This window comes from Caloenas nicobarica, chromosome 4, assembly GCF_036013445.1.
Source record: "Caloenas nicobarica isolate bCalNic1 chromosome 4, bCalNic1.hap1, whole genome shotgun sequence".
In the NCBI taxonomy this organism is placed as follows: Eukaryota; Metazoa; Chordata; class Aves; order Columbiformes; family Columbidae; genus Caloenas; species Caloenas nicobarica.
This window is the reverse complement of record NC_088248.1, coordinates 67,438,199-67,465,746: the sequence shown is the minus strand read 5'-3', so window position 1 is coordinate 67,465,746 and position 27,548 is coordinate 67,438,199. Positions and strand designations below refer to the sequence as shown.

General features: G+C 38.7%; 1 protein-coding gene across 5 annotated transcripts in view; it reads right to left on the bottom strand.

The window, feature by feature from the left end:
- SORCS2 (sortilin related VPS10 domain containing receptor 2) overlaps positions 1-27,548 on the bottom strand; it is a 605,494-nt gene that overhangs the window by 71,267 nt on the left and 506,679 nt on the right. For all 5 annotated transcript variants that reach the window (XM_065633605.1, XM_065633601.1, XM_065633603.1 and 2 more), the window contains exons 6-9: positions 20,258-20,322; positions 17,961-18,079; positions 13,580-13,669; positions 2,747-2,926 (exon numbers count right to left, since the gene is read on the bottom strand). In XM_065633605.1, the coding sequence (XP_065489677.1) occupies positions 2,747-2,926; positions 13,580-13,669; positions 17,961-18,079; positions 20,258-20,322 (454 nt within the window). The remainder of the gene's footprint in view (positions 1-2,746; positions 2,927-13,579; positions 13,670-17,960; positions 18,080-20,257; positions 20,323-27,548) is intronic.

Genomic DNA, 27,548 nt, shown 5'->3' with positions numbered 1-27,548 from the left:
ATTGAGACATCAGTATCTTTTTACCAAGAATGGAGAAAATTCACATTAATAACAAGGTGCTATGGAAAAAAGGACATTTAAACATTGTGGAGTGTTCAGTTACTCTGATGAGCAGTCCAGTTACTACCCAAGACAGGTGAACACAAGGAAATTCAGAAGTACCTTTCCTTTGATTTTGTTTGGATTTTTGTATTAATTCTTGGGGAACCTATTTTCCAGAACAGTTCAGTGCTTAGTGGTTCCCCAGTACTCTTAGAAAAGCACTTTGTACCTTATAAACCTGTTTTATAAACTGGTTTTCTGCTATGACTATCTATTCTGTGACATTAATTACTGCATTGTTACAGTACTGATTTTACAGCCAAGTAATATTCTATACTAGCTGGTAGAAAGAAGCACAGTTCAGATAGCCCCCCTCTGTCTGTTAGCAGCAGTTACTGAAATACAAAAAATACAGCTATATAATAGAAGATTGTGATTAAAATTTATATATATATGACTTGTTGTTTGGGGAAAAAAAGTATGAAAAATGCATACCGTAACTTGTGTAGCTCCTATCTTTATGAGGAGTCATAACAAGATCCAGTCTGGAAGTATTACATTACTGTGCCCATTTTGCAAATACGCCTGCATCAAATTTGTGACTGGTTCACACTGGCAGCACTTGATGCAATTTCAAGGGCATGCTCCTTTTGGACAGTCACTTAATACTTTACCTTTCTTTTTCTTTCCTGCTTTGAACAAGTATTTGGGAATTATTCCCCTTTCACACACACATGAAAAGAAATACAGTCCAAAAGAAAGATTAAGCACATAGAAGAAAATGAATGCAGAGAAGTAGATACCTATAAAAGATTTTATAGCAGATGTACAAGTAAAAGATGGAGTGAGGTCAGCAGAAGATAATGAAGATGAACAGCACAAATTTTAAGGAGAATTATGCACTGGTGGAAAGATAAATTGTCAACCATTAAGGACTTTATCTGTGTTGCACTGAAGACTCCTCTTCCCAGGATGGGATACTTGCATTAAAATGCCCAGAGAGAAAACCCAGGCTAGACCAAAAAAATCCATCCTCAAGGACTGCAATATGTGTCATATTTAGTACCTATTTTGTACTGTGTAATCCATACATTATTTGTAGGTACGAGTACTTGATCACATTCTAGTAAAGATGATGAACATTAATTATTTATCGTACAAGCTATCTGGAAGGTGTAGGCTTTCTTATTGTAAGCAAATAAAAGTGTTCTATAGTGCAATTCTATTCCAAAAATAGCTCTAAAAATTGATTTGTATGGCTCCATGTGCTTTGTCTTTCAATTACTCATTATCATGTGCAACTCTGCAAATTAATCCAGCACACACAGTAATCTAGGATCTCTCAATCTTGCACATTATTAAATATGCCCTTAGTAACATTGTGAAATTCTGAAATCATCATTGAAAGTGACTTAAGTAAATAACTCTTGAAGACAAAAGGACAGCCCGGGTGGCATCTCTGCACAACTTATCTGAAATTACATGCTCTAGGTGACACAGGCAGAAGAGATTGCACCTGGCTCCCTTTTAGCTTTGCATCCCGCAGGAGTGACCAGGAGCAAAGAGCTGCAAACTAAAGCTCTCAATAAATCACTCTGTGAGAATGTAGCTATACACAATGTACAGCTTCTCTCATTAAGAAGCCTCATTTCTAAAAAGGTAAATTCTGGAAAATTACCACTGGTAGTGATACACTTTTTTGTTCTACTAAAGCCTCTTGGAAAGAAAAAGCTAAACAAAGATGGTGAAGATAAGGGGGGAAAAAAGCTATTGTTTTTCCCCATCGAGAAGAGTCTAATTACAGCCATGTATCAGTTCTGCAAGTATACTACTTGTACACTGAATTACTACAAACCTTTTCCAGAGAAGTCTGGTGCACTTATATTTTTTTTACCTAATACCAGGCAGATTAGATAGTAACAGTGGCCAAACTGTGTCAGACCAAAGGTCCATTAGTTTAATATCTTGGTAATGGCCAGTCCTATGTGCTACAAGAGGGAACCAGAGCAAGTGTACACCTTATTGCATTGAAATGTCATCATCATCAACAGGAACAGAATTGGTAACAGTTTGTGCTACTCTTCCAAAATGCTATATTCTTCAGTCTTTTATTTTGCCAAGTGCACTGATACTAAAATCTAAGACAGATTTGTTTACAGGAGAGTTTGTCTCACAGCAAATGCCGTTGGCACAAGACACCTACTGAAAGCAAGTGGATTTGCTGTCCAATATCTAATTTTGTTGGTGCTTCACTTGTCAGAGCTGACACAACCTAGCACAAGGCTTGCAGGATTACTATATAAGACCCTACTGGCTCAAGGATGTCCTGTTCTAAGTCAGGAAATCTATCACTGAATCAAGTATTAATAGCAGAAAAAGGTTGTACATAGGCAACTTCTTCAATAATAAATTGTGCTGCCAGCTCCACGGCTCAGTATCTTAAAAAAACCCACCCAGCCAATTCTGGTTTTGCGCATCCATGGAACCTCATACCAAGAATCGAATTCTCAGAGCGCACAGCATGTTATCAGGGCAGGAGGGAAACATGTAACCAGCAACCATGCACTAAGAAAGAAAACCTAGTCTTCCTGCATTAAAGACAACTGTGAAAATATATTAATGTAAAATTAGTTCTACTCAATCATAATAAAAAAAAAATTAAACTCCACACAGGCTACATACATTGGAAGAGACCAAGACCAACCTCCAGAATATCTATCAGGACATTCTCTTCTGGCTGCTTTGTGCTCCGGACGTTCTCCAGCAGGAGAGAGTAGTAAACACCTTGCGGGTCAGACTGGTACAGGTTGTACGTGTCTGTCTGGTACCATTCCTGAACAGCCACAAACACCTGGTTTTCATCTGTACTGATTATCTGTAAATCCTGTAGAAAAATAAGATACAAAATGACTGTTTTTTCCATTGTTTCTATTTTACAAACCATAAGATGGCCAGGGGAGTTTAATACCAGAGGCAGGGGGGGATGTATCTGAAAGTTCAGTGACAGTAATCTCTCAGCATGATACTGATCAAGATGCTGTATCGCACTGCGATGAGCTGGTCAGTCAATGCCTTTTGGCTACAGGTTATCAGAGTGCAAACTAGTTTAGTGAAGACCAAAGATCGTGATGTGCAAAAGCTGTGATCTGCTTTGACTTTTGCAGGAAATGACTTCGTGAAAAGAAGGGAAAAAAAAAAAGAAAGGAGAAACAAGTAAATGTTTTTTCCAAGATCTGGATGATAGTAAATGAAAGACTGGAACAACATTAACAAAGCTAATCTAAAAAATAATACTCAGGTACCTAGGTAATTAAGAACTATTTTGTCCAGGGTAAAGCATAACATAGAACAAAGAGGATCAGATATACTTTACAGAAGTTACACATAGGAAGCAGTATATATCATCCACACAGCCCATGTATATTATCGTACATAATGCTAATTTATCTATGTAGACAGTTCCACTTAAATATTCAGTAGTAGTAACATGAGAGTCAATGTTCTGCATTCATTTCTCAAGATATTCAGATGTGGATATTGCAACAGCTTTCTTTCCATTTTCCCAGCTTCTTCACTCCAGACTTCTCAGACAAAAAATGCACAGCTGGGGAAAATAATTTAACAGTAATATTAAACAGAAGAAATCAATCAGGAACTAGTGATATTAAACTAAGCTTAGCAAACACACACACACACAAAACACGACATGAGTTTCCAATAGGATATGGCAGCATAAAGGCAGATGCTGGGACTACATACAAAATTACAACTAGTCACAAAAATGGAAGACTTCTAAACTCTTCATGACCTTGGTACTTAACTGAGAAAGTGTATACAGTTCTGGTCACCTTATTACTGAAATAATAACCAAGGTGATGAAGTGAATATGAAATAAAGCTACCAAAATGTCAAGAGAATATGAGTTGGGGAAAACTGGCCTAAAAATATACATACATATCAAGAAAACAACTTTGTAGAACTCTAAGAGATAAATAAACCAAATTCCGTAGGACTCCGGTTAAGACAAGAAAATGTGAATAACACTGAGAAACACTGAATACTTGGCAAAGCATAGCAGTCACACTTTAGGCAACAGGCATGATTCAATTCAGGCACTTAGATTAAAAAAAAGACATGAATACAAATAAAATAATACAATGGAAAGATGTATAATGTGAATAAAAGGTGGTTATTAAATAACTAATCACGTAGTTAAATTTAAAGTATTTTTACATATCTGACACATCTCAACACAAAAAAACCTGTGAGGTTTCCTATCAAAGACAGCTCAATGCTGTTTTCAAAGACTTTCTTGTTGAACTGTGTACTAAAGTCGATTTTTGTTTAGCATCGCATTAATACATTTCTTTTCTCTTATACTCAAAATTTACTCAGAAGCAGAGAGTCTGGTGGAAATTCAACTATTTCCATCTCAGTATGAACTAGTAACTGTTCTGAGACAGAAATGCCAGAAAAACACAGCAAGTGATCTTAACAGGTTCTTTATGAAGCCCAAGGCAGAATCTTTCTCCAGGTTTGCCATAACCACCATGTAGTTTCCTCTACGACATGCCCATTTCTCCATGGACATCCTTTCTCTCACCTCTACTACTTTACTATTGCTCTGTCCCATCTGTCATGCCTGCTCCATTCCATGTCTTGCTGACCCAAGCATCCATGCTCTTGTCATTCTCACTTCTCTCTCTTTTTTGTTTTTGCAAAGGTCACCAATGGCACTTCGTATCAGCAGTAGGCTGGGATTACCAAATACAACATCCTAAGATCAGCCAGCCAGTATTCTCCATTTGCTTTGTCTCATCTTCTTAGGTTGCAAGCTTTTGTATAGTTGTGAGGCAGTACTAGCTGTATTGTCCAAAACTCATTTTTTAAACCTCTAAAACCTCATGAGATTCCTATGTTCTGCTTGCTAAGGTGCTTCCTGTGCACTATATCCTGTGAATTCCTTTTTCACAATGCATTCTTCATCCTCCACTCTTTGCTGGGTAATGTTATACCACACTAAGCACAGATGTCTGAATGTTCATCACTAAAAATCTGTTTAACTACTCATAGCACCAAAACAGTGGACCAACAGAGGCCCTAGGGTAGGTATACCTAAGAATCTGTAATGAAGCCTGCTAAGTGCTCTAAAATCCACTATGCAATCACGAAAATGGAATAAACTGTCTTTTATGTCTACTTGGAGTTAAGTACTGGGTATAAATCATAGCTAAGGAGATTTAGGTTAGACATCAGAATATCCTTCTATAGCAAGGCCTGGTCATACACACTGAGGATAAATTGCTTAGGAAGGTAAAGTAATCATCATCCTTGGGAGCTGTTAAGAGTAGCTTAGACAAATATCTGCCAGAACTGGTTAGGCAGATGACCATGCTTTGGAAAAGGACTTTTCAGGATCCTTCCCATGTCTATTATCTATGACCCCATGAAAAATGGGAAAAATAAAAACACACCTTATTGAAATCACATGAAATGTTACAACAAACAAATAGAAAAATCATTAAAAACATGGTGTTTAGTGTTGTAGGGTGGGGATTTTTAGTTTGTTTGTTCGTTTGGTTGGGGTTTTTTGTGATTTTGTTTTTTGTCTTAATTCAAGAGCTACATTTTCCATAGAAATATGAATTTCAACTTGATCATGGAATTAGAGTTAAGGGGAGCTGGAAATCTGTTGCATCAAAATCACTTTCATACGAAAATGCTAAATGAATCCTGAAAGTGACAAAAGACTGCATATTAAACACTGGTATGATTAAACAAGGCATCCAGTGACAGGTCATATACCACTCCTGCTCTCTCAGAGGCTTGTAGGCTGCTATGTTTGTACCTTACATCAGTAGCAGAGAACACAGTTGTTCAAATAAACACAAAGATAGTTTCAAAGCTATACTAGAAATAATTAAGACGTGTATAGAGGACCAAATTGTATTGAAAGATAGGCATTTCTTCAAAGAAACTTCATATCACATGGACAGATCCGGTCTGTTAAACAAAACAAAAGCGTCAGAGGGTGTACACATGACATTGAAAGAACTGTTCGTGTTCAACCATGCAAGGTAGAGCAAGCGCCCAAAGACTCTTCCAGCGAGTAGAGTAACAATCAAATATTACTTCTTAAACACATGCACACTGCTTGAGAATTATTTCTTAACTTTTAACACAGAGATATCAACATGATCAGTCTAACGTTTTTTCCAAAATCATCTGCGTTCAATGTAGTTGAGTGTTTTCACAGAAGGCTGAACAAACACCAAATCAAGAATCTGTCAAGAAGCCCAAAAGCATTAAACAATTAAGTTTGGGGGTTTTGGGGGAGATGAGGATAGAAGAGAGGAAGAAAAAAGGTTAGGACGAGAAAGGGAAGAGAAATGCATTGTTTTCAATGTTTACAGCCTCATACCATCTACCTTTAGTAACTCACCAGCCTATAAATCTGCTAATACTTTCTAGAATTTTATATTCAAGAAATGCTTAATATGGTTTACTATATTACTAAGTGTGATAAGAAACTCTATGACACAAATAAATACAATTACGCCCTGAAGACAGAAGGATATAAAAGATGACAAGGATCATACAGCAAGCCAGTGCTCCTTTGTGTAGTAAAATGTGCTGATAACACAGGAAATATCATTAAGTGAAAACACTGTAGGCAAGGCTCAGCTTAGCTGGAATAATGCTATGCAGGCAGGACTGTAGCACTTTAGTCAATAAGGCAAATACAAAAGAACCTCAAAATTCCTATTTTGCAAATCTTACAATTTTCAGTCCAGTGTCAGAACTTTGCCCCTCTACCATCTTTAAGTGCTTTAGCTTGGCAACATGTTAACCTGAAGCAAGTGATAAACAGAGAATAAAGAGGAGTGAATGTATCAGAAGCGCAACAGATGTAAACACTCAAGGTTGTGTAGTCTCAGCCCTGACCTCCAGATGCACCACATTTATACCCCTGTAATCTCTTAAGCACAATCAAGGTAACTGGATGGCACATATCCCAAAGATAATCTCCCTAATCTTCCTTGCCTGGCTGAATAAAATGGTGCAAGGAGAGAAATCAATAATGAGTTACACTGTGAAGAAAAGAATAGTTCCTTGAATACCACTCAGATGGATTTGTACAACCGGGGAGCCAGACAGCTGCTAGAGCTCAGGTTCCCCAGCTACTGCTGTGACACTGCCCAGGAAAGGGATACTTCGACTGCATCAAATGGCACTGCTACCTGTACTTCTACTTTATTTCCCTTTATTCTTTGTTCAACAGACACGCCAATGGACTTTCAGAAGGATGAAGAAGTAGTCCAGCTGCAGCTGGACTTCTGCCTGGCACAGAGAAACAGCATCAGCTGAATCCTCCCTGGGTGGCAGATGGCACAGGTGGCGAAGGGGGCTACCCAAGCTGAGAAATAAATCTTGGGAGACCAGGAGCTTTGCTAAATGAGCTCTCCTAGCCTCAGTACTTTGTAATCCAACCATCACACAGCTGCCAGAGCCTCCTGAGAACTCTGCTGACAAAAGGGCTGCAGGAATCCTTCCTGCCATTTCTGCTGTGAATGAACAGACCCATTTAAGGAATCTTCAAAAATGTTATGGTAAGAGGGAGCTTGCTAGAAAAGGGAATGCATACATCAAAAGATTGATGGCTATTTAGGGAGAAAGGGTAAACCTGCTCAAAATATTTTACTCTTGATAGTGTTATATCCATTATTGAATGATACAGACAAGTTTGGAAGAAAATCTGTGGTTAAAATAGTGATGTACATCTCAGACTGAGGCAAGGAAGAGGTGGGCCTGTTTCAAGCCCCTCAGAAGGACACTAGGGGATAATTAAATAAAAATAATATATGCAGTTGATAAAAAACATATATAGGAGACTCATCTTACCATGAATACATTATAGACTTTAACTTATTTCTAAGGCAATAAGACTCTTTTATTTTTGTTTATTATTCCCCTGTGCTCTCTTTTATCTTGTTTACCTGAATAAATTCACGTTATTGCCTATTTCACGCAATTGAAAAGACAGACAGAGATCAAAATAGATGAAATAAGCTTTTTCCACACCATATCTTTTCAGAACTAAACTTTCAGAATTGGAGTAGGATATAACAGACAACAGAGCTCTCAAATTATTAAGATTTTGTAGCTGGCATGAAAAAATGCAGTTTATAAAAGATCATTATCAACGGAGTTTACTTAACAGAGATGGAAAGGGGACTCAGAATAATGAAATTCTTCCAAATTGCAACAGTCAAACGAGCATGATTTGTAGCAGATTCCTTGGTCTGGCCTGCAATTTTGTTAACAAACTTTTGCTTAAACTCTCAGAATGAACTTTTTTGCCAGTTTTACTGTTAGTCACATTAGAGCATGACTCAAAATGCCAAATGAGGACTAGAACTCAATGCACTCTTCCTTCTCCACACCACACTTCTCTAGGTGAGGGCAGTCAGAGCTGCAGGAGCTTTTGTGCAGTTCAAGCATCACAACCCTCAGGATGGGGCTGCAGCCCATGCCCCTCGGCAGAACTGCTCTATCTGCTCCAGGCTGAAAACAGCCCAAGGGAGATCGCTGGATCTCCCTGGAACACCCCTGCAAGCCTAGCCAGCCATCTCAACACATAAGTGCAATCCTGCAGCTCTTGGCTTGATTTTGGTATTCCCTTCCTACAAGTTATTAACTTCTGATGTAGTTTTAGCACCAGAAAACAAGCAATCTTGGTAATATGGAATATAGTCTAAAAACCATTTCATTTTTAAAACAACACCTCCAAATTTCCCCTTCTGTTTTAGGGAGCAGGCAGGCAGCCTTTACTGTGGTCTCACCGAGCTTAGCTCTCACTCTGCCTGCACTTGACTCCTGCCAAACACAGGAGACAGCCGTGTGATTCAATGTAGTGTCCATATCAAACACGCCACTAAAAAAAAATAAATCGCAACAGCATGGAAAAAAAGCTAAACAAAAAATCCAAATTCTGTTCATTAGATAGCCCCCAACAGCTCTGCTCTCTGTACAGATACAGAGCTATGATGTGTTACACAAAGATGATCTAAGTGGCACCGTGGAGCTGGAGCCTAGAAACTTAGCGCATGTAAAGCTGGGCTGGAAGCTGCTTTTAGCAGCCTTTGATTCACAAGTAAGGAGGCCTTGAGATACGTCCAAACACAAACATTTATCCTTTTCTGTGTTTCTCTCTGGGGTACATTTGGATAAATAAAAGCACAAATGCAAATACAAACGATATAAAGCAACTGAATCATTTTTTGGCAGATTTTCAACCTCTTCATATTGAAAGGGAAATGAGACATCAATAACATTTTGTAATTACTCAGTCTGAAAATTCATTCTATCTCCATATATAAAATCACCGTGAAATGCATGTGTGCCACAACAGCATAATATCTCAGGAGCCCAGCACTATTCCCCGAGGCTGGAGCCTGGTTTTCCAGCACAGCTCTCTGAATGTTGTTAGACAAATCCTTGATCAGTCTGTAGCATCTTCTGACTTGGCTACAGTTTTCCTTCCCTGTACACAATCACTGCTCAAAAACTCTGCCCAGTCACATGAAGCACTTTAAAAGACCACTTAGAGATTTTTTTTGAAGCCTCATTCAATTCTTTTGAGAAAAATGAAATTAGCCTACTTCAGGACCCACTTCATCTCCCGGTTAGGCAGCATCTAGTACTCTGAAACCCAGTTCCTTCAGAAACTATTGCTTTTAATCAAAATTAAAACCCAAATTCTTTGTAAATTCTTTCATTCTGTTTATCTCCTACCACCATAAAGGTAGCAACTCCCCAGTCATGTGTTCGAGATGTACTCTTAATGCGCCAGTGTCTTTGCTGATATCGTGCTTCTTTGCAAAATTCCATCAGTAATTTGTTCATATGAATCTATTCCCTTCTCTTCAAACCAGATTGGAAAATATACTTCTACCGCACTCTGATGATTCTCACTGAAAAATGGTGTGATGAAAAATTTCAGAGCTGTGCCCTTATTTACTTCAGTATCTAAAAATTCTGCTGTAATGTGAAGGTATTAAATAACTTCAGAAAAAGGTATCTTTTACAGAAGAGGCTAAAATCTCTCACATTCACCACTGTTGTAATGGATGTCTGGCTTCCCAGACCTCTTAGTGAAATTTCTAGCTCTTTTGTGTGCAGATACCCAAGAAACTTCCCTTGGGGGCATCATCAAAATGCTAAAGAGATACAGTTTATTTTGTTCCACTCATGGGGTACTGCCTGAACTAGGAAGAACAGAAAACCATCCTTTTCCAAATGACAGAGTCGTCATGTTCCTAGCTTGCTGTTGACTCTATCCAGAATGAAACCATTAACTTCTAATTTATTTATTCAGTCAAGCCTGGGGTTAATCTGCTTAGCAAGAAAAGAAAAAAGACAAATAAACAAAAAACATCTTTTCCAAGACAAATAATTCAGCATGCAGCACTATTTCAAACAATCCAGACTACATATGACAGAAACACCAGTGAATTATGACTGACATTTTTCAAGTATGTCAGAAATGCACTCAGTAAGAGCATACGCCCAGTAAACTAAGCACCCTTTACAGATTAATGTATTTTAAGGCTGAAAGTGATTATTAGATCCCTTAGTGCACTTCCTGCTATCTTTCCAACCAGAGAATTTCCAACAATTATTTATACATATTTTATGAGATGCAAGGGGAGCAAATAAATTCTAGAAGGTTAGTGTGAATCTCCCAGAAAGGCACTCAGTTATTACATGAAACCTTCAAAACCTAGAATATCTGTCACTTTCCTTGGCACTTTTTGAAATACATAATCACCAACACCATTACGAAGTTGAGCTCAGGTTCTAATTCTGATTCAGGTCCCAGATATGGTGGGTCTTTCTCTACTAAAGCGCTTTTAAGACGCAGTATTTTCATCCCATAAGGAGGCTTCTTCATTACAATCAAGTTGGCTCTTGATCTGCCTTTTTGAAAAACAAATTATTTTTTTCATGGTTATTTTTCACTGAGATTGCTGCACTGCTCTTGGTTATACTGCAGTCCTGCAAACACAACACAGGTCACAGTGGATTGCAGAAGAGTAGCAGAAATGAATGACTAGGGAGGACTTCTTAAATGAGTTTTGCTGTCACACTAAGCTCTATAAGACAGAGATCTAGGTCCTCCACTGTGTGCTGTGTCTCCAGCACTGCCATAACATTTGATTTGCTGGTGTTCTTCACAACTGATGCAAGCTCACCTATTACAAACATGGATGCCTACAAGAACTAGACAAGTATCTCATATAGTTCTTGAGTTCTGACAACCTCCACCCATTTATTGAGACGTGTCAGATAGCTAGATTTGAAGCCAAATAGGATGCCTCTTATTAATATAGTGTACTGCAATATTGACACTTAAAACAGAGGCACATATTATTAAGGAGCGATAGTACGCATCCAACTTTAAAAAAAAAAAAAAAAAAAATCACTTTCCTGAACCTTGAAGTAATCAACCACACATGGAATATGAACTACTGCCTATAATCATAACACTTTGTGCAACTCCTAAATATTTGAGTTAGTGTGTCCGTCTTCTACGTGGTGGCAGTATCAGGAAGGACAAACAGTGCTGCATTGGCCAGCTGAGGTAGATTACTGGGCACGAGAAGGAAACTGCAATGGAAAGGTACAGATTCCTGCAGAGGCCATCCTGAAGCAGAAGGAAGAAATGTCGAGGTCTCCCTCACAAGATTTCTGCTCTTAGATTCCCCAACAGACAAGCTTTCCCACACAAGTTAGCCTAGTCAACACTGGCACTAACGCGCTGACACCTTTTTAGTAAATATGCTACGGGCAAAATATATGCAACTTGGCAGTCTTTACGTGATTTAATTTATTACCAGCTAACATACACTTTCAATCACTAATTTGGATATTTGAAAAAATAATTAAACATTTAGGGAAACATCCTCACTCCTGCTTCTCCAGCATCAGAATCAAATACTTCTCTCTGCTTCCTACTCTCAAGTCTCTTTTTCTACCTTGTTTTAATTTGGTTCCTCCCAACTACTTCAGTGAGGCAATGGGCTGCGCAGGAGGTTGGGGTCACCTGCAGAAGGGTTTCTTTCTGCTGCTCCTTGCTTATTCTTTGCTTTCCTCCATTGCTCCTTACTTTTCTTCTGCCCCAGCATAGACCATCCATGGGGTGCAGCCCCTTGGGGTGTCCCTGTCCCAGCGGGAGCTGCCCAAGGGCTGCAGGCCCTCAGCGTGTGCACATCTGGCATGTTTTAACATTTAGAACTGGATATTCTCCTGTTGTTTTCCCAACTACACATTTCCACGGGAAAGCAGGCTACACTGAAGGCCTTAAGAACACTGCAAAAATTATGTGGAAGGGTTGATATATTTACTGTCCTTGGCTATACATCTCTTGTCGAAGAGAAATAAATAAATAGTTACTTCCATAGTGCTACTGGGAGCATATCCCACATAATATCTGATAATTTTATTTGAGAGTTTTGGTAATATGTTGTACATTTAAAACAAGGAAACTACAGACCACAACATTTTTAAAATAAAAAATGAAAAAACACCTAAACACATTATTTGTTTTAGACCAATAACCACATATGGAGGAAACACATTGTACTCTGCTGTCCCTCATTAGATGAGTAATATATTAAACCTATGCATTTCAAGGCATGTCTTAGTTCTCTACTAAGTAAGTGATGGAATCACATAGAATTACATGAAAAGGCAGGAACCTCAGGAGGTCTCTAGACTGACCTCCTTTTGGGAGCAGGGTGAGCTGAGAGGCCAGACCAGGTTACATGGGGCTTTATCCAGCTGGGTGTTTAAAACCTCCAAGTCATTTTTCTTCAGGATTGCAGAAGCCTTCTAACTATACATAAAGTTATGGAACACATTAAGTGCAGCACAAAAATTCAGCTGCATCAGTTAGACCGTATGTAAATATCTGTCTGTGCTTTATTGCTAATTTACTATGCAAATATAGAAACTCTGTCACTATAAAAATATGCTCGACTGAAGGAACCTCTCAACAAGCCTTGCCATTCTGTTAAGTAATTAAAGTCCATATTAGGATTGTTTAATGAAATAGAGCACAATCAACTGGTAAAATTCTCTTATATTACTATTCATGCCTATACTAGAAAGCACCATGTGGAATTAAAACTGTAATTGATTCTTGAAAGAACACTTGTTCAATATCATTACATTGCCATTGGGTGTGTAGCACTGCTTCATGGAAGCAAAGCTCAAAAACTCTTGTGGTAACTGATGACAAATAAGCTATCCTATGTTCTTGCCCTCCATGGTTTATGCGCTATTACATTCCTAGAATAAAAAGAGTAGGGTAAGAATATACCACAAATAAGATTCAGAAATCTTTGCAAGGAGAAATTATGATCTCAGAATGACGAGGTTAAAAAAGAACAAAGCAAGTTAAGGTAGAAAGAGAAGAAGAAAAATATATGCATTAAAAAAATATATAAATAGAAAGAAAAAATTGTGTACTTACTTTTGGCAATGCGTATTTTGGCAACTTCATCTGTACAAAGCCATTGCGCCGGTAAGACACATAATACTTTGTCCGATTTGCTGCTGTTGTCTATACAAAGGCAAAATAGAACCCTGTGATAGTTTATCTTAAAGCTAAACAGCCTGTGATAGAAGACTATTTTTTTAACCTGCAACTGAAATATGTAGCTGTTACTTCTACTGCATGTGATTAATAAATTGTGAGAAAATAGACTCAAAATAGACTCAAACTCTTATGCTCTCCCCTTCTTTAGGAAGAAAAAACATTATTTAGTTCCTTCTTATTAGCATTTCATCTGTCTTGGGTGATATCTGAGACATTGACACTGTCCCCAGGATTAGGTTTTATGTGAAATCCTCAGGAGCTCATGAAGATTTTCACCAAAGAAAGCCAACGGAAACATGCATTGAAAGGAACACTGCAGTATGACTATTACCCAGCAGCCACTTTGACCTCTTTGTAACAGCAGGTACACTGGTCATTTTAAGACTTTTACCATATTTGCAAAAAAACCAATGCAAACATTGCTCCAAACTACCAAAAGGAAGATTCTAAATAAACATCAATGAAAATACTCAACTAACAGCCTCCCTAGTTTTTTTTCCAGTCAGTAATGTAACACCAAATTCTGTGCTGATATATAAATCAGCACATTTCCAACTAAGCCTCTTGAGCACCATCGGATTAGATTAGCAAAGGTTTTAGCCTTTGGTAAATAATATTTCACATTTTTTTCCATGTTTTTCCCTCCCAGAAGATCAGCAAGGTAACGGCTATTCAGTTATTTTCACAAAGTTTATAAAAGGTGGCTGCTTTGCAGGAATGGATTGGTCAAAAAAGAAAACAGAAGAAGTAAAGTGAAATGAAATGTGGAAACTTTTCTCTGGTTGTGCACAACAAATTGAATTGTGGAACAGAAGCACAGACAGACTCATCTCCTTTCTTTGACTGAGGAAATCCATTTAAAATCCTATCCCTATCTCAATGTTTTTCTCCTCAACTTTTGTGCTTAAAAAAGGAACCTGATTTGGAAAACAGCCTCTCCTGAAGCATGCAAACTTGGCTTCGTAAAAATAGAGTTGATGCATGACAGCAAGTCCACAGGTCCACCTGCCTGAATATTTTAAAGATATCAAAGCATTTAACATTATAATCATTTCCACACTTTCTTTAAACCAATTTGCTTTTTTGTGGTTGAAAGAATGTGATGCCCTTTAGGAATGTGATTTGTTAAATGATGGATTAAACCAAAAACCTCACCATTTATTTAATTAGTGTTAAATAGCAGTCTTATCCATCTCTTCATAGCCTTTTTGTTCATTATGCATTTCTTTTATGTCACTCATTTTAAATGACAAAAGTTGATGCAAGGCAGCAGAGAATCGGAGTTGAAGCAGCAGGCTTCACTGACATTAAAGACTGGCCTATGCTTAAAAACAGTGTTCAAACTTGAATCCTCCTACTAAAATCGCCTCTGAACCTGACTGTCAGTGCAAACTGGAAAAGAAATGAGTATCAGAAAGTTCCTGATCTTTGTGGATATAGACATACAAAAGAAATGGAGTTGAGATCTTCCTCTATGATGATAAAAGATTTAGGCCAGGATTAGCAGTGGAGACCTGCAATGCTTCAATTCACAGCTGCACAGCTATGGGGATGTGAGTGATGCCAGGGGCAATAAGACAGTCTCAAACTGTCCCCTCTTTTTGCACAGATAATTCTGCAACATCTTTCTGACAGATATTGCTGTGATATTAAGAGGAGCCCCTGATCTGATTGTAACTTACATAGTAATAGCCTAAGTTATATAGCAATATTTTAGTCTAGCGATGAAAGAATTTCCACGTTGTTTCCAAAGTAGGCTGTTGCTCGGATGTGCAGCTGCTGTGTGGTTTCTCTGGAACAGGTACGTAGTGTCCTGCATCACACCTCAGGGGTGGCTGCACTTCAGATATGACTACGGAATCCCAGAGTTACCTTCTATCATCCACTAATATCAATATGGCTAACTGTAAACTAATTTAGCAATAACAGAGGTTTGTACTACATACTATCATTTACTGCAGATAAGCCTGAAAGGAAAAGGAGATGTTGACCCTTTTTATGGAATACAAGCACATCTCATCTACTGGCATTGACATGCCTCACATCTACAGAGGCTACGTTAACAATGGCATCATTTTACCAGTAGCAACTGACTATTACTTTATGTGTTCATTTCTAGGTTGCACTTTGATTTTGCGTCTGCCCATGCCTGGCATGAGATAGAACAACAGCTCAAGATGCAATTACACAAGGTGGCTGTCTAAACAAAGCACCTGAAGAGGAAGCAGCCAGTGTTTTGCTGAGCACAGCAGTCTGGAAGTTCACATGGGGGGAAGCACTTCTCGCCATCTACACACCATGAAATGGATTTTACAGTTTGCCTGGGGGGAGCTACAGATAATAATACCTTCGAGCAAAACGAGTGCTATGAGTGCTAGACCTGAGCTGAAAAATACCTACTTTAATTCAAAACTTCTTTCACAAATCTATTTTCCTGTTTCTCTGTGGTGCTAAATGTTCTAAGGCATGTAGGCCCTTGAAACCGCTGTGTCAAAAAAGAGAAGGACAGATATTTTGTGTTGTTATTAATTTACAAATCCTTTTGGAAGAAACAGCCACAAGGGTAGAAAGCTGCAAAGAAGCCAATCTGATGTACACCAACGCAGTGGTGGGGAGACCTGTGCATTGGCATGATATTGCTTTTCCTGCAAAAGTCAATAAACAGACAAGCCTTGCAACAAACAAATCAAAGTGTGCTGGTTTGACTGAAAATGGGTTAACCTTTCTTTTTCATAGCTAGCATGCTCATTATTTGGACTTAGTTTGAGAAAAAGCAGATAACACCCCAGCACAGAGTCAATGTTTTCAATTGGCCTGGTCTGAGAGCCAAGAACACTCTGAGTGCTCTGCCCACAGGTGTGAGACAGCGAGGAGGAGGGGTGGGGATAGACATGGGGCAGAGCTTGACTGACATCCAGATTGATCAATAAGAGTATTCCATCTTGTTAGCGTCATGCTAATTATTTAAGGAGATTTGGGACCTTCTGGTTCTGCTCTTCTGCTGTTCTCGCTCTTGCTCTCTCTGGGGCGCAGCCAGGGGAGGTCTGTGCGCGACGTTTGCTGTTTTGCAAAGGCCTCTGGGCTTTTCTGCATTTTTCCTCTCTTCTCTCTATTTGGGATCAGCTGCTGGGACCAGGCTGTTTTCTAGGACTGGCTGCTCAGTTTGTTTGTGAGGAATTGCCTTGAGTATATTTTATTTCTATTTTATATATATATACTAGTAGAATATTAATATTTTGTTATTTTATTAAACTGTGTTTATCTCAATCCAAATTTCTCCCTTCCCTTTGATTGTCTCCCTTATTGGGGGGTGGGTGAGTGGGGAGAGGGGGCAAGTGAGCGGCTATCATGGTTGTATTGCTAGCTCGGGTTAAACTATGACACAAAGTAAAAGAAAAATGACAGCCAGCCACTGAAGAAAGTGCAAGCAATGTCCCTAGTAAAATCTTAAAAAACAGGGAAGACATAACAGTTCTTTGAGAAGTTTGCAGCTCTGATAGATTCAAATCACAACCCGTTCCAAGCACATAAACCGAAATTTTCAAGTATGCCTGAGCTGCATTGGTGCCATAAGGCTGATGGAGTTCTAGCCCAGGTTTCTGCACACAGGTCTTGTAGTTTGGGAATGAAATAACCCCAATGTAATCTGGACCATCACAAGTTGTAGAAAAGTGTTTATGGACATGGTTTAGAGGTGGACCTGGCAGTGTTAGGTTTACAGTTGGACTTGGTGATCTTAAGGGTCTTTTCCAACCCAAATGATTCTATGAGTCTATTCTAAATTGCTGAAGCTCCCCAGCTATGGCCATTTCAACCGTTTTGCTTCCTAAGCACAGCCATAAGGTTCTTTCCCAGCAAAAACTCTTCAAAGGAGAATCCATATGAAAAAGCTGAGCCACTATTCTGTCAGTGGCTTTCTTTGGATGGTCTTCTCAGGGAACCTTTTTGTGCTATGGAGATACTGGAAAGAACCCAGAAGAGGTTGTAAGTAGAAGAACAGGAGGGCTGCATTTTGCCTAACACACAAGTTTTATTAGAAGTTACTTGGAACCACACAATCCACTTGAAAATGTTTATATAATTAAAGCTAGGTCAGACGGATAAAGTAACGCTTTGTTCCATGTAAAAAATCATAAATCATCATTCATGCTCTGGAACAGGTTTCTCCATACATCCAAATTACAGTGTTGCTGCACTGTTTAAAATTTTACTTTTGAATATGAAAATGGACTGTCTCTCCAGAAAGTGGCAATACCTGAAGAAATATGTAGTCATCCTGCACAGTCAGAGAATCCCGATCAGTGCCACCAGCAAACTGGACTGTCATTGTCTTATCAGAGCAATTTTGAATCTGGCAAGTGATGTAGCGATAACCTGAGGGAAGAGAGACAGAAACATATGACAGGGCTATCAAGACAAAAAGAAGCAAGTGGTATAAATGTTATCCATGCAGTGAAAGCGCTGCCTTTGTCAGGTGAGTTAGTTGTAAAATTATTATATTAAACTCTTGTGCAAGAGTTTTTCAGTCTCCAATGTACTCAGAATATATTAACTGCTTACAGTTCCTATCATTCCCGGGAGGCAGCCTGTTATTATCCAAATTCTGCTTGTCCAGAGAGATTAGGGGTTAGATGAATGAGACATTCATGGGTGGGGATAATAGAAGAAGCCTTTTTTCTCACTTAACCTATGCATAGAGCCGAATTATTCACATGGAGAAATGGCAGCCTGACACAACATAACTGAAATCAATAGATCAGCCCCAGTATAAAATTGTGCTGGGTGAGAAGAGAATCAGACTCCGTTTAACAGACAGCATGCAGAATTTTAAAGGCTATTTTCAAAGCTCTATAGGAAAGTTAAGACATGCTATTAACACACTATTGGAACTGCTCTGTTGGGGCAGGATTTCTATATTCAGAGTTAATACCCTGCTGAAAAAGCCTGGACTGATTTACATCAGTGGAGGATATGGCCTTTCTCTTCCTCTCCCATGGACAACGGGCAAGGAAAATCCTCTCTGCCTGGGTTGTTAGAACAGCATCACTGCGGTTTTGACGCAATCTGCTTTATCAGTGAGATGATGAAAATACCTTACACTAACTGTGGCCCAAAGACCTTCTCCTGGCTTCAAGGCCTTGTACAGCTCACCCTTCCTCACAAGCTTTTGAGCACAAAGTATTTGAGTGACTGTCTCAAGTACAGTGAGAAAAATGTTATATGCATAATCCAGTGTCCAGATCACCAATACTTGACACGCTCCAGATACAGAATGAAAAACCGAACAACGCACCCTATGCATGTCCTTCATTACTGTTGCACTGTGATAGAAAATGAGTTTCACACTTTATGGCTTTCAATTAGAAAAGGTCAAACCAGTATACTAGATACAAATATTTGTTTTAAAATCTGGATCTGTTTAAGAGGCAGTTAGAGTCAATCCAAGTTCTCCTGCTGATGTCCAAATCATCGCCAGAAGGATATTTGAGCAAGCTCAGCAATGGGCCATAGAAAGATCTTGCAGCTATTCATTATTCACATAACTAGCATTATAGTTCTTTATCAGATAGGTAGTAGAGAGATGCTGTTTCCACTCAATGGCAATGCTTGTACTGACCATAAGTGCAAAAAGTTTTTTGAGAACCCAGCCAGGAGCTATTTAATGAGTGTTTTACTTTTTCTGCTGTTTCTGTTAAATAAAAAATAAAAAAAATAATTTAAAAAAATCTTTCCGTCCAGCTCCTGAAGAATTTTCTTACACTGTCTCTAAACAGAGCAGTTGATGGGGCTGTGTAGGGCTCACCAAGTCTCAGAAATCTCACTGCTAAAAGATTTAGAAACTTTGTCACCCAGGTTTTAACATGGCAACTTTGATTTTTTAATAGGGCTGAAATGAAGAAAAGCTACTTGATAAGGGAAAGTCAAACTGCGCATTCTTTATAACTCATTTCTATGACTGCAGAGAAACTCAGATGATCCAATTCAAGGAATTATATTATATTTCAAGAGTGCAATTTGTAACAAGAAACTATACCAGCTTTTGGAATCATGGTGACTCTTTGGTATAGCACATCATGACTGCTAATCTGCTTTTTCATTTATTTTCCTTTTGAAGTCGCAAAGTATACTGGATATCCTAACATGATGAAATTCTGAGAGAGGGTGGTTAGCACAGCAGGACTGACATATGGAACGGTTCACTTTAACAGACACTTACCCAGCACTAACATTGCATTGCCAGTTTTATTTGCAAATCAGGAAAAAATGTTCAATGTTTAACTGCCAGAATAAATTGCACTATTAATGGACATTTTCAATGGAGCATAGCTCTTGATATCAATTCGTTTTAGAGTGGAAAACAAGTAAATTTTAAATTATACTGTATTTTTATATAACAGGACAGCTTTGCTGACTACAGACAAACAGAGAAAGAATTTGACTTGCACAGTTTCTCTTCTGCCTAGTTTTAAAAATAATCCAAAAAGTACTCTCTAAAACAAAGAGAAATGCCTATACACTAGGGTATCAATTGATAATGTTTCATTTGCATACCTCCACTGGGGTCCTGGATTTCCATATGAACTAAATCAGGGTCTCCATCAACTCCAGCAACAGCCCTGAGAACATAACATAATCAAGTTATGCAGAGCCAGCTACAGAATAGTAAGTATATGGATGGAAGAAAAGAGAGGATTTCATACTAACCAGCTTTAATATTATAGCTTGGAAATTAAAATAAACCCTATTTATAATGTCCTATTACTAACATCTAGATAGAAACTATCTTTTCTGGACTTGACATGATGTTTTTCTTAAATTGCTTTAGAATCTCTTTTACTAAAATATGCATACAAATTGGATCAACTAGAGAACAGAACACAAGTAGGTATGAAATTGGAAACAAAACTTCATAATCATAAGTTGATATCTATACATATACACACAGATATGGACATGCTCACATGCACTGGCAAGCGCTAGAGCATCTTTTTACAATTAACGTTTGACGTTCGAGACTACAAGGCAGATTTAGTGCTAAAAAAAGACTTAGATTCCATTCTTATTAGAAGTATCTGAAACCTGACACACGGCTTCCATAACCCATTAATATTAATATATCTTTGGTTAGTATATTCAAGAAAATAAGGAGATTCCACTTTCACAAAGGAAGCAAGTGGAAAATAATTTTGAGAATAACATCCTGAGACAGAAATTCAGTCAGAATTGATCAAGATGTACTTTAAACTTTGAAAAGGTGTAATGGAAATACAGGCTGATTTTCTCTTAATATCTCCCACATCTAATGTGCTCAGGCAAAAGATGAGTTTCCTGCCCTCAGGGCATCCATCCCAATCTGGGATAGGCAGCCCCAGCTGTTCTTTTTTCTGGCCCTTCCATTTTCATTACTCAGGCAGATTCTGCAGAGAAAGCTTTGAGCCAATAGTTGTGCTGTCACTAAGTGAAGCAGAATCCAGCCCCAGTCCCAGAGCTACATTGCTCTTCACAAGGCTCTTCACTGGCACGGTAAGAGTCCATCAAGTCAGCAGATGTTAGCTGAAGACACTCAAAGGAGATACATTGAGTGATAAAGTGCAGCTGGATGCGGATATTAAAAACGCCCACTAAAATACTTCAGAGAAAATTATCGTTTTAATACAATTATTAATAATCAAATGCAATAAAACTATGCTTTAGTTTGAAATTACATCATTGTTTAATGATTTTAATAGCATTGATTTATGAGGAGCGGTTAAAACTCAGACTCGGTAATTGGTGGCTCCTTGGGAACACAGGCCAGGGGAAGAGACTGGATGGTTTCCACTGCGGTGTAATAACCAGAAATAATCACACATGCTGTTTTTCCCTAACAAGATAAATGATCATTCCAAAGAAGGAAGGGCTGGGGGTAGGCATGAGTCCTCACCAAGCCATGAGATGTGAAAGAAACTTCTAGTGGGACTTTTTCAGTAAATGCATGGAAAAATCTTGTGTTTACTAAGAAATTGGTCTCTGAAACACAAACTACTCTAGCATTTTGGAGGCAACACACTAAGTCACAGAAGATGCTATATTCACTGAGATGTGATAAGAACATATATGAACAGAGGGAAATGATCTGTGAACTTTTTTGTTGTGTGCACTGTATCTATTTTTTTATATATTCATAACACCAAATAAAATCTGCTATCAACTCTGCAGTCAGCTTTTTGAAGGAAAGAAAAAATGTTTACTGAATATTTTACTTTTTTTTTGTGCTGGATCTCATGCAGCTGAACCACAAACTAACATAAACTTTAAGGTTGAAATTTTCTGAAGCTCAGCCTGACATGATGATCAACATCAATAATACAAATTTAGTTTTAAAGTACAACCTCTTCTATATCTAATTTATCACACATGATTTCATAAGCACGGTTTGAAATATTTGTCAATATCTTTACCTTCTTGTATTTCTTTCAACACTTCAGAAGTGACAATGATCTTATGTCCACCACCTTCCTCCTAACAGCTGGCATAAGCAGCCTCTAATTGTGTTTCCATTGATTTTAGCTGATCTGTTTTAATGAACAATGCATGGACAGAGAAAATAAAAGTTTCCAACCCAGACTACGTTTCTACTTCAGACTTTTGAGTAGATGTGAATAAATCACAAGGAAGGTGTTGGTTTTTTTTTTTTTAATCCAGTCAGGAAAATGTAATACCTCTTTCTCTCTGAAGTTCTGACATTTCCCCTACCCTTCTTTTAAAATTACCCTTATTAACGAGGAGAACAGTTGCTTCCAAAAGGTAAGTCCTCTGTTCCTAAATCAGCTGGATCACCTCTCACAGTGTCCACTGACTACAAAGACGGTTTAGGATGGCAGCTCCATGCTGCAGTTTGACAAGCATTTCTTCTCATTGCTCTGCCAGATGAAGCTACTCCATTCCTTGTCCCCAGTCTCGCCTTTCCTCCATCACCTCAGACCTTCCACTGAACTTGTCAGGTACCAGTGTTGGGAATTGCCTAATTTAAAGGTGACCTTACAAAGGTCTAAGCCACAAGGCTGTCAAAAGAAACTATCATCAAGCTACACCTGTAGATCTCTAACTTTAGACAAGTCTAACAGGTGAGATGCACCTTTTAAGTGCAGAGTTTACCCATTCTGGCACAAATTAAGCAAGCAGAACATTTCAAAAACATGAGTTGTGTATTTCATTAGTCTAATTGTACAGATGAGCTGTAACAACAGAGACTCTGTTTACTCATGGAAGACTTTACACCCTCAAAGTCTACTTCCGAGTGTCAACTATAGAGCACAGTTTCCCAACTGTGAAGTTCCTTTACTCAGCTTTACAAACACTTAGTAACAGTCCTTTATTCTTTTATTGAAAAAAAGACCTCACCTATTATGGCTGCTAAGAAAATCTTCAGTGCACAGTACAACTAATGCAGAGAACTTGAAGCTATATCCCTGAAGAATAAACTAATCTACTCGTTTCAGTGGACTCCTCTGCCAACAGTACTTTAAAAAGCAATACTGTTATTCCACTTGTGCTTAAATCATGAACCAAAGGAAAAATCATATGATTCTATGGAGGCTAAACACATTCTAGGTCCCTCTGTCCATGCAATATAACTTTCTTGAAATGATGGGCAAACAATGTACATACAGAACACATACAGTAAATGATCCACTTTAAAGGAACTCTCAATTATATCTTTTTTCATATTGAGGGAGAAGTGCAAGATTTTTTTTCATTTTCGTTTACAAATTTACTACTAGCGCAACATAAATGTGTTGTACCAGCGTAAAGGATTGTGTCTACACACCCATTCACAAGCACAGCTTACTGTTCCTCAGCTGGCTTTAGGATAGGACCTCTTCTGTCTTATAAAGCAGTTTGGTTAGGATTCCCCTACTTTTCTTCTCACAGTAGTATGCAATGAAAATGCTCATATCTCAGCAATTTGGGACCATTTCTTTGTTTATTTGTTTTACTTGGGTAAAAAAGGACTCATGACTGAAAGGATGGTTTTCTGGTTTGAGTTGTTTTAGCATTTTACATTAAACTGTTAAAATTCCACTGAAAATTCAGACTAATTTTAGATCAGACAAATCTTCCTCTAGAAAAAGAAATATCTCCTTGACCATGTATACCATGCTAGATAAACTAAACTAAGTGCAACACGCCAGCACTTCAGATCACATAACAATGTGGTTACAACATTTCAGAATTAAAATAGCCCGACTTGATTGTAAAGTGGTGTAAATACAGGCAGCCTCAATATGCTTCTCCCCTTTCCTGTGAACACAAGTTCCCACCATCTCCTTTGTACTTGTCTGACACCACGTTGAGCCTCTTGGGAAAACTAGTCATGTAGAGTGTCATTTTAGAGTTTTTTTGGAGGGATTACTTTTCTGTTTCTTAAATCACCAGATCAAGCTGGCAGTTAAGCATCAATCCTGTTGAAGAAAAATAGCAAAATACCCCCCATTTTGGTGGTGCAGAGGTGAAATTGCCCCGATCCCGGTGCAGCCTTTGTGCATGTCTAACCTCATTCCCTGGAGGTGTTTAAAAGGCATTTAGAAGAGGCTCTTAGGGATATGGTTTAGTGCTAGAGTTAGGTTAGGTTATGTTTGGACTTGATGATCCTGAGGGTCTCTTCCAACTGAAATGATTCTATGATTCTATGATTTATGTCATGAAGCTGCATCTAATAAAACACGATGAGAAGCAGAGGGAAATCAGGGCACTTTTGTTTCCATTCAGGCCTGAATTTGGCCTCCCAAGAGACACTAGAGCTCTTTCTTATGCACATACTTTTTTAGAATTTAGGGAAGTTCTCCTGAAAGATTAGCTGTTGTATGACCTAATTCTTCACATCTCTGCATTAGTGCTCTGCCAGGTAATTCCACTGACCTTAACAGCATTACATCAGCATGAAAATGGGGTAATGAAGGGGACTAATAAGCCCTCTGCATCTGCCTTGGTCTCTGTATAAATGTATGCTCCATGATATAACCACTAGGTATTTTATACTCTTAAATAACCATGCTAAATAACTTAGATTCTAATAATTTAGAACTTTCTGTTAAGAAGTCCAGTTATGAGACCTTCAGCATTATTTTAATAATAATCTTTCTTTTATTCAGCTACCTCTCTTCTTCACAAACAGCTCCAGTATTTTCTTACTCTAGTTGTATGCACTATTAGAAAAACAGACTCACACCTGAAATTTGATATTTATATAATATACATAAAGAAAAATTACCACAGACATGTAACACCACGCATCTCAAAATGTAAATCAGAAGCACGAATCCCTCATATGACAGTTACGATTCGTATTTTACTTCAAGCAGGAAACTCTTGTTTCCAGTAGTCTGGGTTCATTTTGTAGGGGAGCAGTTGTCTGCAAACACTAATCCACACAGCAGAGCTGGAGTGGTTTGTCAATGCCATGGGTTGACCTTGGCTGGCCACCAGGTTCCCAGCAAGCTGCTCTATCACTCCCCCTTCTTAACAGGGCAGGGGGGAAAAATAAGATGAAAAGATTGTGGGTTGAGATAAGGAGAAAAAGATTGTTCACCAGTTACTGTCACAGGCAAAACAGACTTGACTTGCGAAAGATTAATTTAATTTATTGCCAATTAATAACAGAATACAAGAGTGAGAAACAAAACCCAAAACTAAAGAAAAAAACCTTCTTCCCAGACTCAGCTTCATTCCTCGACTCTTCTACCTTCTCCCCCTGAGCAGCACAGGGGAACGGGTGTTGTGGTCAGTTCATCACACGTTGTCTCTACTACTCCTTCCTCCTCTCACTCTTCCCTGCTCCAGTATGTGCTCCCTCCCATGAACTTCTCCAATGTGGGTCCTTCCCACGGGCTGCAGTCCTTCAGGAACAGACTGCTCCAGCGTGGGTCCCCCATGGGGTCACAAGTCCTGCCAGCAAACCTGCTATAGCATGAGCTCCTCTCTCCATGGGTCCACAGGTCCTGCCAGGAGCCTGCTCCAGTGTGGGGTCTCCATGAGGTCACAGCCTCCTTCGGGTGCATCCCTCTGCTCTGGTGTTGGGTCCTCCATGGGCTGCAGGTGGAGATCTGCTCCACCATGGATGTCCATGGGCTGCAGGAGGACAGCCGGCCTCACCGCTCTCTGTACCATGGGCTGCAGGGGAATCTCTGCTCCAGCGCCTGGAGCACATCCTACCCATCCTTCTTCACTGACCTTGGTGTCTGCAGGGCTATTGCTCTCATGTTTTCTCCTCTCTCACAGCTGCTGTTGCGCAGCTTTTTTCCCCTTTCTTAAATATGTTATCAGAGAGATGCCACCAGCATCACCCATAGGCTCAGCTTTGGCCAGCAGTGGGTTTCTCTTGGAGCCGGCTGGAACTGGCTCTGTCCAACATGGGGGCCGTTCCTGGTCCCTTCTCACAGAAGCCCTGAATGCCTGGGCTAGCAATCCTTGCCACAAAAAGACAATACGGTCATACACATCACCACACAGATCTAAATAGAAACAAATACCATTACAAGTGGTTAAGTCAAATGTAAGAATGGCTGCCCACACAGATTCTTGGCTTCCCACACAAGAGCCATTAACACAAAATTCCATGTTAAAGGCTCAGTGAAATCCTCTTTGCATTTCTCTCTCCTTGGGGCGTAACATCTCTGAATTCCCTCTTTTACCTGACACTTGAATAGCCAGGAACCTGCTACACTTGGTGTTAATGGGTATGGCTGTGATTGATTATTTGTGTGGGATTTCATTATGCGAACAGAACTTCAAAACCCCTGAGAACAACCCCTCCACCCAAATAAACTCATCATTTTTTATTTTTATGTTCTCACCTCTCATGAAAATGGAGAACCCATAGCTAAAAATTAGAGTAACAGATACCCACAGCACTGGACCCGCATGTCCTAGTGAGTTGAGGGTGAAACATTTCTGAGTCTCAAGACACAGTCATAAAGGAAAGGTGCTGGGCCTAATTCTCACATAATTTCCAATTCATGACTTACTGTCCTGGGGTCAGTTTGCGCTAGTGTAGACAGCTGATTCACAATTTATTCTTTGCTTATGTATTACTAAGCTCTATTTTGAGAAATCAAAAGGAACTTACCAGTGCATAAGCCTTGGGGACTGAGAGAATAGCAGCAGAACCGGAGGAATCCCAAACTGCACTACTCTCTTCTTCTCAAGGATTAACGCATAACACACAATTCTTTTTTTAAAATGGGCTTGATATATAAAACCAATTACATACCATGTGATGTGTGGGTACTTAATGTTTGGCTGGGATAGGTCATATAATTCTATCTCTAAAGCAATGTCTTTGCATCCTCTCCTACCAATACACCAAGAACTGGAAAAATTACCTATAAAGGTTGAGTACAATGACACCCCTTAAACAGAAAGCATCACACTGGGGCAATACTGCATGGCCAGCTGCAGTTTACAGGCAGCAGTAAAACTGATCACAAAGTTTCTTAATTTTGAAGCACAAGAATTTGCTCAAAATTAAAACTTTTCACATTAAATAAAAAAGGATTTGAACCTTCCTAGCTAGTGTTTATACAGAAAAAAAATCTAAATGTTGAGAAAAAAAAAAAAATTGTTCTGAATTGCAGTGTGACTTAGTATTAATTTTATTAAGTTAATTTCAAATCCGCATTTCATGATTTTCCTTTGAATAATTATAAAAAGTTTTTAAATTAACAATGTTGGAACATTTATTTTCAGTATTTCCGGTTTTTATAAACAGGGGGTTTTGTTTATTTTTCTATGTTTTGGTTTTTTCACTTCAACTTGGATGAGAAAACAACCAAAGAAAAACAAAGACATTTCTAGAATACAT